General features: G+C 35.2%; 1 protein-coding gene across 2 annotated transcripts in view; it reads right to left on the bottom strand.

Moving 5' to 3' along the window:
* The window catches only part of CADM2 (cell adhesion molecule 2), a 1,271,679-nt gene that overhangs the window by 78,649 nt on the left and 1,179,261 nt on the right, over positions 1–13,769 (bottom strand). Inside the window, exon 8 of one of the 2 annotated variants that reach the window (XM_070367837.1) lies at positions 6,815–6,934. The exons of the other annotated variant lie outside the window; for it this stretch is intronic. Within the exon in view, the coding sequence (XP_070223938.1) occupies positions 6,815–6,934 (120 nt within the window). The remainder of the gene's footprint in view (positions 1–6,814; positions 6,935–13,769) is intronic. 2 annotated transcript variants of the gene reach the window in all.

The following is a 13,769-nucleotide window of genomic DNA, read 5'->3' as shown; positions in this document are numbered from 1 at the left end:
GACAGTGGTTTGATGTGCTCAGGTATGCAATTTGTGTTTATTTTATGTTAGCATATTTTATTTTGAAACCAGAGAAATGAAACAACAATTGAAGTAAAGGAATCTGCATACAAAACTATTATGTCACAAACAACATTTTAGGCAATTATAGTTCATTAAAAATGCCCACATTAAATATGAGTTGAATGTTACAATTCATCTCAATTTCTCTACACTGGCACAAAGTAAATACTTCAGCAATTTATTTTCATTGAACACAGCTTAGCTTCATGCATATGATTTTTTTTCCCACGAGTCACTAAGATTGCTTCAAGAAATCTTTAGAGAAGGGAGATCTTTCAAATGGCAATATTTTGGGATTACACTTAATAGGATTATATTTAATAGCCAAACAATGTTCCTAGATTTATAAACATTTAAATAGTCAAGTTTTGTATGATTTGTATGATTTTTAAATTATAAGGGCAGCATATGGACTGAAAATTATCAGCCTTTTATTCTAGAGTAGAGCTATAATCACTGCAGATGTATGCTAAAATTCATTCAATTCTACCTGAATAATTTAAAATATTTTACTTGATATTACATTTTCAGACATAACTAACTAAATTAATGTGTAATTTAATTGTGAAGAATTTATATTAAGTTGTGCTGTGTGCTTAGTCTCAGTCGTGTCTGACTCTTCTCAATCCCATGGACTGTAGTCCGCCAGGCTTCTCTTACCATTGGATTTCCCAGGCAAGAATACTGGAGTGGGTTGCCATGCCCTTCTCCAGGAGTTCTTCCCAACCCAGGGATCGAACCCAGGTATTCCACATTGCAGGCAGATTCTTTACCTTCTGAGCCACCAGAGAAGCTCTATATTAAGTTAATGCTTGAAACTGAGATTTTGATTGCAGTGATATACACTTCAAAAGAAATCCATCTTGAATAAATGTATTGTCAGCCTAGCAAAACAACCTGGTAAGGAACTAGGCTGCCCCACCTGTGAACTCAGACAACTGATCACCTTGAGAAACTGGCTCTCCCTTCCTATGCCTAATTCCCATTCTTACAATTCAAATTTAACAATAATGATGTGAGTCCACAAAACTCTAGACACCCCACCTTTGAACTCTAATAAAGCCAGAGACCAAGTCTGTGTGTTCTCTCTGTCTTTCTAACCGTGACTTCTCTAGATGGTCTTTCAGAATCAGTGAGTAGTAATTTTGTTCCTCAACATTCCCTGTTGGTTTTTGCTGAAGTGCATCCAGTGACCATATTAAGAACAAGGGCTGGTCCAACCCTATTGGCCTCAGTGCAGGAAATGCCTGCAGGTGCTCCTAAAAGCAACAGGAGCTGAGCCAAGCGTCTCAAGCAGTCATAGCCAAAAGCATCACTATCGATAGGCTGGGACCAAAACAGTAACTCATCTCTAAATTTTTTGATATTGGTCATACTTTTCTGATTGTAGATAATTTGATAATAGTTGATTTGGTAAATTAAAAAAAATGTATTTTTAAAGAAAAAAATTTGCAGTGCCATTCTGAAGTAAAGAAAGTGAAAGTGAAGTCGCTCAGTCGTGTCCAGCCCTTTGAGACCCCGTGGACTGTAGCCTACTAGGTTCCTCGGTCCATGGGATTCTCCAGGCAAGAATACTGTAGTGGGTTGCTATTTCCTTCTCCAGGGGAATCTTCCCAACCCAGGGATTGGAGCCAGGTCTCCCGCATTGCGGGAAGTCACTTTAACCTCTGAGCCACCAGGGAAGCCCATTCTGAAGTAAGGTCCACTCCAATTACCTCATTATAGTTAACAAATTGGTTGTGATTATAAGCAAAATTGTACAATTTTATTAACAAAAAATTATTTTTCCATTTTTAAGTCTGATGTAAAATAAATCAATACTTGAACCAATAATTCATTTGGATTTTTACATTGATTGTATAAACGATGTCATCATCACTTTTAGGATTTTTTTCCTGTCTAAACATTGAAATACATGAAGTATTTGAACAGGACAGGGAGTGTATTAGGTATTTTATACCTTTTCTCCATATATGTCATTTCATTTTTGCACCTGTAGTTTACTTACAGTCTTATAGAGGCAGAGACAGATAAGTAAGCATTTAGGAGTTTTTCTGTCTTGGTAAGCACAAAGTCTTCAATTTTGAATTCTACTTTTAAAAATCATGATAAATAGACATAATCACTGATTTATCTCAGTATGTCTCATACATGTTTCCTGAATTTTCAATATCTTTATATCATGATCTGTAAATGAGGGTGCTGTTAAAGATTCCTAGATTATGAGATAGTTTATATAAAATTGAAAATATACTATATGATAAAAAATTTTAGGGCTTCCCTGGTGCCTCAGTAGTGAAGATTCTGACTGCCAATACAGGAGACACAGGTTCCATCCCTGATCCAGGAAGATCCAACAGGTTGTGGAGCACCAAGCCCACGTGCCACAACTACTGAGCCTGTGCTCTAGAGCCCGGGAACTGCAACGACTGAGCCCACTGCAACTACAGAAGTTCACACGCCCTAGAGCCCATGCTCTGCAACAAGAGAAAGTGAAAGTGAAGTCGTGTCCGACTCTTTGCTACCCCATAGACTGTAGCCTACCAGGCTCCTCTGTCCATGGGATTTTCCAGGCAATAGTACTGGAGTGGATTGCCATTTCCTTCTCCAGGGGATCTTCCCAACCCAGGGCTCAAACCTGGGTCTCCCGCATTGTAGACAGACGCTTTACCGTCTGAGCCACCAGAGAAGAGAAGCCACCGCAATAAAAAGCCCTTGTACTGCAACTGAAGTGTAGGCCCTGCTTGCTGGAACTAGAGAAAAGCCTGCATGGCAAGGAAGATACAGCACAGCTAAAAATAAGTGAATAAATAAAGAAATTATTTAAAAAATTTAAAAATGTTTTCAAAGTAAGCATACCATGCAAAAATAATATTAATTCTATAAATCACATCAGGTCATTTGGAAGCATTTTATAAATGATCATATTTAACTCATCAAAGTTTATCTCATTAAAAATTTATTAAAGTGATAAGAAAACCCCAAATTCGTAAAAAAGTATATATGGGTAGATATATATAGATACAGATATATAGGTATATATCTTCTAAATTAGTTGATAGGATTAATCAGGCCACTAGCCTTAAAAAGTTGCAAGTTCTATAAGCAGAAAATGTGCTATAGCAATGATGTTTTGTAATGAAAAATGTTTGAGAGATCTATAAAATGTTCAGATTTTAGATATATGATATAAATCAAAAATATTATGAACTTCATAGACAATTTATTAATTGTTGTTATATTCAAAGATAGGTAAGTTCCATATGTTCTAGTGCCGTTTTATTATTTGATTTTGACATAATTAAAAGTATGTTTGAAATTAAAATGCAATCGGTGCACTAACACCAAATAATTTTGTCAAAACTAGAATTACTATAGGAAAAATACACAATTTCATTAATTGTATGATGCAAATGTGAATATATTCATTTTACTTAAAAGAACTAAGCAATAATTGTCATACATTGAGTGCTGATTATGTTGCCAGAACTCTAGATATTATCCAATCCTCAAGACAATCTGAGAATTGAATGTTTCTCATTTTTCTGATGAAAATGCAGGTGTTAAATTTGGTTCAACATCTATGACCAAAGACTGTGTAAACAGAAGAACTACAGCTCACACCTAAAGATGTCTCCTGGACTCACTTATTCTCTGTCTTTCCCATGTTTGGTAAAGTTTGCTCGTTTCTCTCTTTTAGCACACTTATTTGTAACAAGATCTGCTAATTGCCAGCTTTCTTCCCTATGGTTGAAGCTCTTCTTCCTGCACATAAGGATGCATTTCATGTACAAACTGAAGAGATGTGCAAATTCTCAAGGTTATAACTGACAATTTGAGTAGCTTATTTTGTTCTATTTTGTCTTGATTTTTAATATAGCTGCAGCTATGATTCTTCATTTTTAAACTGGATGTTTATCATATAGAAGAAAACTCAGCAATGGCAGGGGTGGTGAAAGAGTAGAAATGGAGATATGAATGGTGATTTATTTGTGGTAACTTATTAAATATGTCTGTACAGATAGAGGTAAATGTTATATTTATGAAATCTGAAGAAATGATATTTAAAGCTAATAAGATTAAATATAGTTAGTTTACTTAAGATTACTGAGAGACAGGGATGAAGCAGATAAACTTAAAAAAAATTGGCAAGCTGGAAATATTTAGTCCTTAGCTTTTCTTAGACAACATATTTTTATTATGATATCTTTTAAATGATAATTTTGTAACATCTTTTGTCATCTTATAAATAAATGAATTCCACTAAAATATAATTGCATCTGAAAGCTCTAATTTAATAGGTAATGCATGGCTGAGTGAATATCATATAACATATAAGCGGCAGAGTACAAAAATCATAAAATATTTATATATTGACAAAATTCCCAAGTCCCTCAAATATGGACTAGAAAATTAATCATGATTGGTGACTTTCTTGAGTTCCCAGTTGTTTGCTGAAGTTAGCAAGGAAAAATAGACGTTATACTAACATTTGATGTCAGTGTTACTGTTTTTTTCTGTATAAAATAGATGCTATGAATTGCCTAACCCATAAAATGTTTTCTTTTCACGTATCTTGATGCCATTTGAAAAATGATGTTTCAACTGTTAAGTAAAGAAAGAGGGAATGGTGTGTGTGTGTGTGTGAGTGTGTGTGTGTTTGTCTTCTTTGAGGTTTATTTATTCATGTGTTCCTTGAAAGGAAAAATATATTTTTTTATAATTTTTAAATTTCATGGTGTAAAGTTTACAGAACATCTTAGGAAACCTTTAAAAAATGAATTTACTTGAAAAAGCAGAAAACTGATTTCATTTTAGCAGGCTGATTAAAATGGAACCGGTAAGATTCACTTAAGATACATGTGAATAAATATAAAAAATTGTTGTTAAGCACTTCACTTTGAAATAAAATATTTTCTCTTATTTTCACCTAATGTATATATATTCAGAAAAGATATGAATGCCTTAACTAATTAAGCCCAGGCACTGATTATTTGGGGGAAAATGCATTAATTTGCTCGTGTTTAGATACAATATGTTTAATATCCATAGTTTTAGCCCTGGCATAGTGCTTTTCCTATAATATATATAACAGGTATTTGATAAATACTTATTGAAGAAGAAATTAATTAGGCTTTTTTTGTTATAAGTAGATCTTTTTTTAAAAAAGTAAACCAACATTTCCTTTTCCATCAGAGTGATTTTTTTGTACACATAGAACTTAACATTACCATTGAGATTTTGTGGGTAAGCAATAGCTACATTTCATCTGAATTACTGTTTGTAAAAATCTTTAGAAAAACAATAAGTAAAGCAAAGTATAACATATTTTACATGCCATATATTATCATAAAGTGTTTTTTTCTTCATTTTTATTATTTTTCCACCCATTTCATACACATTGTTATAAGAATGATCTTTAAGCTGTTCTACTTTTAGATTTAAATCAAATACAAGATTTTTTTTAGTAAGACTAGATATTTTTAATGATTTTTATTGTTATCATCATCAAGTTTTAGCTATCAATCTTGTACCCGGCATGACAGAATAAACCTAATGAACACTTACCAGATACTAAAATATTTTTCTGGAACAAGAGAAAAAATACTACAAACACTAAGTAAAAGCTAGCAGAAACTCAACATAATACTGAGAATTAGTAAAAATTCTAAGAAACACAAGAAGTTTAACTGAATAATCTTTACAAGTGAAAACAATGTTAAGCGTATCCCTGATGAAACTTTAGATATATATTTTTGTAAAGTCCTTATAAGCTCAAATTAAATTGCTACATTTAACACATATTAGTACAGCCAACATGACATAAAACATGTATAAGCATGTATAAGAGTAAATGACAGACTCAAATAGGACACATTGTCTCTGAACATAGAAATAAAGTTTAAAACGTGTATTTCTATAATGTGCTAAAAAAATCTCAAAAGATTTTTCATTTCTTCATTATCTAACAACCACTTAATTACTCAGAAATATTTTTTATGTTTTTGAACCATGACATAATGATTTCTTTTTTTTTCTTTTTTTGCCCTTAAGAATTGCTTCAATATCTTTTTGCTTGCTGTGCTTCAGAAAAACATCTTATTAGTAATCAGACACCAGAAATTATTCTTAGAGCCAACCATCAATTCCTGTCATCCTGGGTAAGCCTAGAACATTTGCTTCTGGAACACTCTCTAATTACAAGAAATAGCTCCACTCAGCTAATCACTTTAGGATGATATATTAAATATTTACCTAAAAGTTCTATGTGGTAAATAACTTATAATGACCCATCATGCTAATTTTAGAACAAACTCAACACCGCAGGCTTTTTAGCCTAGTTGTGGAGAAATAAAAAATCATTAACACTAAAGGAGGGTCATAAAAAAGCAAAAACTACCTCTGCATTTTTGAACATCTTATTTCTTTGCTTGTTTTTATAAGGTAAAGTACAAAAAAAAAAAAGTTCCCTTGTTCACATTTTAAATTGTCAGTGTTTCAGAGCTCCATATTTTTTTTACCTATATTCTGAACATTTTCATGAATCATATGACACTAAGAAAAATTAAAATATACCATCTTGTCTCGTATTTTATTACAATAACCCTAACTGACAGTAAATGACTTGACTTAATTATTCCTTATAATTAAGTAAAATTGGATCTCAATTCTTCTACTCTTTAAAAAAAATAAGCCCTATAGATTTCTATTTACCGTGTTTTCTAGGCCATAACAAAGAAGCATACTGTACCTCTTATGCTGCTGGTTGTTGCAGATGTGGTTGGGCAGGTTGTTATGGCTACAGTGGTTGTGACTGTTGCAGTGGTAAGGGAGGGGATGATAGTAGTGGGAAGCAAAGTGTTGGGAACATCTGGTGAGTGGAAAAAAACAAAATATAAACCAAAATCATATCATGCAAACAAAACAGAAACATAAATGATTCAAATTATAAATACATATATCTTATTTAGGTTTAAATTTAACAGGCTTAAACAGATAATCTGGTACAAAGCTCCTTGTACCATGCAGTTCTTGTCATTTTTTGTTCACTTATTTTTCATGCTCTTACACAAAGCAAAAACCTGGAGCAATGTTTGAGGATAAGCAGATTGCTTGCAATATTTTGAGTGAAATTTAAAATGACAAGAATTCATTTGTTCACTGAGTCATTTAAAATGTTTGACATGCAGTAGCAAAATACAGATAGGTAAAACAAAAATTGACATGCTTTGTCAAAGAAGTAAACAAAGAAACAACACAACAGAAAATATACACAAATAACACCACCATATAAGATTAAAGAAACATTAACGATGGATGAGTATATGCATGTTAAATACATTTTGATATTTTTAGGCAAACAATGATAAGAAATAGGGTGAAAGCAATCTTTAGACACAAACAAAAAAGAAGCCAACTGTTATTATTATTACTATTATTTTGCTTTTCCTTTTCTCACAAATGGTGTTAATGTACAGCTTAGAATCTTGCAATTCTTACCCTGATTAGCTGGTAACGCCTTCTAACAATTTTTCAGTACATAGGAGTCTTTAACAAGTATTGGGTCAACTAGCATGGAACTCAATATCTGAAATGTTTATGATTCATATTATTTGGCATACCTAGGAGAAGTTATTGAACATAGATTTGAACCATAATAGTCAACCCCTAGTCCATAAATAGTCAAAGCTGGCAAAAGTTGACAGTAGATTCAAGTACAGAGGACATAATAAACTGAAAAAAATAGCTCAGAGTTTACAAGATTTTCCTTCCTTTCACTCAAAAGCAGCTGAAATTTGGAAAAGCAGCATAAACACTGAAACAATATAGCCAGTGTCAAGCAACGAGAATTTCAGTAAGATCCTGAGAGTCAACTCTTGTCTCAGGTGTATAGGCATATAATTTACACAGTGAGGAAATGAGGAACAGTTCACAAATTACCTGTAATTACTGTGTGGGGTTTGATTTCACATGTTTGTTACACAGCCCCTATATATTCAGAGCATTTGACAGATTATTTTGCTATTAAAAGGCTTCCTGTCATTCCCTCAGTTAGTCTGTGAGTCACACCAAAATTTTTCTAGTTCCTTACTTCTGATAAATAGCCCTACTCAATCCTCAGACTTTAACCTGCTGAATTGTCTAAGCTGGAGACATCAGAAAACAGCATGAGATAACTCTTTTATCTTTGGTATTGATGTTTACACCTGGTTTTCAACAGGGAAAATACTTCCTGGCCAGTCAAATTAAGAAAATAACCTTCTGAAAATCCAGTGGTGCTACATTAGTCACTAGAGAAAATGGGTATTGCCTGGAGTGCAATTACTATGATCATAAAGTAGAATTGACTTTAACAACATTATGAATGAATAAATACTATGTATACATGCACGGTCGTCTCTTGTTTAATAATTTCTGTTATACCTTCTTATTTTCATTATAAGCCTTCCTAAATAGGGTAGGCATACTGGAAATAAATGAAAGACATTTTCTAAATTAAAAAAAAAAAAGAATGTAATTTGAACTTTTACAAATATTAAAATTAGAAAATAATACACTTTAGCAAAATCATTTGCTCATTAGGATCTCCAAATATATGTATTTAATTAGTGTAAAGGGAAATATCTTCCAGGGCTATCAAATATAAGAATATACAATAATATTAGTCACTTAAAACTCAGTGGAAAAAACTTGATATTACCAAACTATCACAGATTATAAAATATTAGATTATTTGCTATCATACACTGAAGTGAAGAAAATTGCATTGGCTCTGAAAAGCAGTTTTTCAAAATCATCAATATCATTTGATTCTCAAATGGAAATAATAGGATTTGGTGTTTTTATTTATTTATTTGTTTAGCAAGAAAAATCTCACATTGTTTAGATTTCTTTACCTTACTGTGTAGTAACAAAGATGGGCAATAACTAACTCTGATTTGTTTTGGAGACAATCTGTCTATTTTCATGAGCATTCTTTTATAAACTAAGCAATATTCTATTTTCCATGGGGAGATGCATGATATATAGGGGCTTCCACCCCCATGTTAATATTCAAAAAATATAAAAACAGTGGGTAGTTTTAATAACTGCTAATCTGCTTTAAGAGACCTGATGTAGAGTCTTTTACAATGACCACCACTAGCCATTATAGACTCACAATCTGACTCTTGCTTATCTGATCAACATTTTCTCTCATCTTCTCCCCTTGACTTCAGTTCAGTTCAGTTCAGTCGCTCAGTCGTGTCTGTTTGTGACCCCATGAATTGCAGCACGCCAGGCCTCCCTGTCCATTACTAACTCCCAGAGTTCACTCAAACTCATGTCCATCAAGTTGGTGATGCCATCCAGCCATCTCATCCTCTGTCGTCCCCTTCTCCTCCTGCCCCCAATCCCTCCCAGCATCAGAATCTTTTCCAAAGAGACAACTTTTCGCATGAGGTGGCCAAAGTATTGCAGTTTCAGCTTTAACATCAGTCCTTCCAATGAACACCCAGAACTGATCTCCTTTAGAATGGACTGGTTGGATCTTCCTACAGTCCAAGGGACTCTCAAGAGTCTTCTTCAACACCACAGTTCAAAAGCATCAATTCTTCGGCACTCAGCTTTCTTCACAGTCCAACTCTCACATCTATACATGACCACTGGAAAAACCATAGCCTTGACTAGATGGATCTTTGTTGGCAAAGTAATATCTCTGCTTTTGAATATGTTATCTAGATTGGTCATAACTTTCCTTCCAAGGAGTAAGCGTCTTTTAATTTCATGGCTGCAATCACCATCTGCAGTGATTTTGGAGCCCCAAAAAGATAAAGTCTGGAACTGTTTCCATTGTTTGCCCATCTGTTTCCCATGAAGTGATGGGACCAAATGCCATGATCTTAGTTTTCTGAATGTTTAGCTTTAAGCCAACATTTTCACTCTCCACTTTCATGTTCATCAAGAAACTTTTTAGTTCCTCTTCACTCTCTGTCATAAGGGTGATGTCATCTGCATATCTGACTTCATATGCACCTAAAAAGAAACTGGATGAAAGCAATTGATGGGCAGCACCTTGGCTCATATGACAGCTTGGTCAAGAAAATTACTTGTCAAATAACAAATCTCTCCCAGTCACTCTTACATACTGTTAATCACTAGTAACATTATTTCATTATTGAACAGTATGAAAAGGCAAAATAATAGGATACTGAAAGAGGAATTCCCCAGGTCGGTAAGTGCCCAATATGTACTGGAGATCAGTGGAGAAATAACTCCAGAAAGAATGAAGGGATGGAGCCAAAGCAAAAACAATACCCAGTTGTGGATGTGACTGGTGATAGAAGCAAGGTCCGATGATGTAAAGAACAATATTGTATAGGAACCTGGAATGTTAGGTCCCTGAATCAAGGCAAGTTGGAAGTGGTCAAACAGGAGATGCAAGAGTGAATGTCAACATTCTAGGAATCAGTGAACTAAAATGGACTGGAATGGGTGAATTTAACTCAGATGACCATTATATCTACTACTGTGAGCAGGAATCCCTTAGGAGAAATGGAGTAGCCATCATGGTCAACAAAAGAGTCTGAAATTCAGTACTTAGATGCAATCTCAAAAACTACAAAATGATCTCTGTTCATTTCCAAGGCAAACCACTCAATATCACGGTAATCCAAGCCTATGCCCCAACCAGTAACACTGAAGAAGCTGAAGTTGAACGGTTCTATGAAGACCTACAAGACCTTTTAGAACTAACACCCCAAAAAGATGTCCTTTTCACTATAGGAGACTGGAATGCAAAAGTAGGAAGTCAAGAAACACCTGAAGTAACAGGCAAATTTGGCCTTGCAATACGGAATGAAGCAGGGCAAAGGCTAATAGAGTTTTGCCAAGAGAATGCACTAGTCATAGCAAACACCCTCTTCCAACAACACAATAGAAGACTCTACACAAGGACATCACCAGACGGTCATCATTGAAATCAGATTGATTATATTCTTTGCAGCCAAAGATGGAGAAGCTCTATACAGTCAGCAAAAACAAGATCAGGAGCTGACTGTGGCTCAGATCATGAACTCCTTATTGCCAAATTCAGACTTAAATTGAAGAAAGTGGGGAAAACCACTAGACCATTCAGGTATGACCTAAATTAAATCCCTTATGATTATACAGTGGAAGTGAGAAATAGATTTAAGGGACTAGATCTGATCGACAGAGTGCCTGATGAACTATGGACAGAGGTTCGTGACGTTGTACAGGAGACAGAGATCAAGACCATCCCCACCAAAAAAAGAAATGCAAAAAAGCAAAATGGCTGTCTGAGGAGGCCTTACAAATATTTGTGAAAAGAAGAGAAGTGAAAAGCAAAGGAGAAAAGGAAAGATATAAGCATCTGAATGCAGAGTGCCACAGAATAGCAAGGAGAGATAAGAAAGCCTTCCTCAGCGATCAATGCAAAAAAATAGAGGAAAACAATAAAATAAGAAAGACTAGAGATCTCTTCAAGAAAATTAGAGATACCAAGGAAATATTTCATGCAAAGATGGGCTCAATAAAGGACAGAAATGGTATGGACCTAACAGAAGCAGAAGATACTATGAAGAGTTGGCGAGAATACACAGAAGAACTGTACAAAAAAGATCTTCATGACCCAGATAATCACGATGGTGTGATCACTCACCTAGAGCCAGACATCCTGGAATGTGAAGTCAAGTGGGCCTTAGAACGAATCACTACGAACAAAGCTAGTGGAGGTGATGGAATTCCAGTTGAGCTATTTCAAATCCTGAAACATGATGCTGTGAAAGCACTGCACTCAATATGTCAGCAAATTTGGAAACCTCAGCAGTGGCCACAGGACTGGAAAAGGGCAGTTTTCATTCCAATCCCAAAGAAAGGCAATGCCAAAGAGTGCTCAAACTACCGCACAATTGCACTCATCTCACATGCTAGTAAAGTAATGCTCAAAATTCTCCAAGTCAGGCTTCAGCAATACGTGAACCGTGAACTTCCAGATGTTCAAGCTGGTTTTAGAAAAGGCAGAGGAACCAGAGATCAGATTGCCAACAGCCGCTGGATCGTCGAAAAAGCAGGAGAGTTCCAGAAAATGTATATTTCTTCTTTATTGACTATGCCAAAGCTATTGACTGTGTGGATCACAATAAACTGTGGAAAATTCTGAAAGAGATGGGAATACTAGACCACCTGACCTGCCTCTTGAGAAATCTGTATGCAGGTCAGGAAGCAACAGTTAGAACTGGACATGGAGCAACAGACTGGTTCCAAATAGGAAAAGGAGTACATCAAGGCTGTATATTGTCACCCTGCTTACTTAACTTATCTGCAGAGTACATCATGAGAAACGCTGGGCTGGAAGAAGCACAAGTTGGAATGAAGATTGCAGGGAGAAATATCAATAACCTCAGATATGCAGATGATACCACTCTCATGGCAGAAAATGAAGAGGAACTAAAAAGCCTCTTGTTGAAAGTGAAAGTGGAGAGTGAAAAAGTTGGCTTAAAGCTCAACATTCAAACAACAAAGATCATGGCATCTGGTCCCTCACTTCATGGCAAATAGATGGGGAAACAGTGGAAACAGTGTCAGACTTTTTCGGGGCTCCAAAATCACTGCAGATGGTGATTGCAGCCATGAAATTAAAAGATGCTTACTCCTTGGAAGGAAAGTTATGACCAACGTAACTAGCATATTCAGATGCAGAGACATTACTTTGCCAACAAAGGTCCATCTCATCAAGGCTATGGTTTTTCTCGTGGTCATGTATAGATGAGAGAGTTGGACTGTGAAGAAAGCTGAGCATCGAAGAATTGATGCTTTTGCACTGTGGTTTGGAGAAGACTCTTGAGAGTCCCTTGGACTGCAAGGAGATTCAGCCAGTCCATTCTAAAGGAGATCAGTTCTGGGTGTTTATTGGAGGACTGATGCTAAAGCTGAAACTCCAATACTTTGGCCACCTCATACAAAGAGTTGTCTCTTTGAAAAAGACTCTGATGCTGGGAGGGATTGGGGGCAGGAGGAGAAGAGGACGACAGAGGATGAGATGGCTGGATGGCATCACCGACTCGATGGACATGGGTTTGAGTGAACTCTGGGAGTTGGTGATGGACAGGGAGGCCTGGCGTGCTGGGATTCATGGGGTTGCAAAGAGTTGGACATGACTGAGCAACTGAACTGAACTGTCTTAACATTATTTCAGCTTACATGTTTGGAAACATTTTTTTTTTTTTTTAAATTGAGGGCTTCTTCATTCTGTTCTTTCTTCTCATCACATTGTCCATTCAATTATTTCAACTTTATTGTGAAATATCAAACATTTAATCTTAATATTCAATGCCAGGAGATTAATCAGAATCAACCACAACTCAACCATGTAAGATTAGCTGGAATTAGTTAGAATTCTCAGAAAGACCAAGAGAATAGAGTGATATTTCTTGTACCTAAACTTTCTATTGCTATGATTTTACTCATGTCAGTTTCACCACTGGGCAGTGAAGTGTTGAATGGAGGAATTTTGCCTGCTTTACTTTTGGTACCTTGCACAATTTAGAAGGTTAGTAAAATTTTACTAAATGAATTTGTTCATAGCATTATAAGCATATAATTTTTTTAGGGGATCTAGAAAAGTCCACTTTTTGACTAGTTAATACAAAACTAAAATATTTCATTACTACTGATCACAAAAAGTTCTCTGTCCTTACTACATACAG

The sequence above is a fragment of the Bos mutus genome, chromosome 1, assembly GCF_027580195.1.
Source record: "Bos mutus isolate GX-2022 chromosome 1, NWIPB_WYAK_1.1, whole genome shotgun sequence".
Classification (NCBI taxonomy): domain Eukaryota; kingdom Metazoa; phylum Chordata; class Mammalia; order Artiodactyla; family Bovidae; genus Bos; species Bos mutus.
The sequence above is the reverse complement of the archived record's forward strand: the minus strand, read 5'-3'. Positions and strand labels throughout refer to the sequence as shown.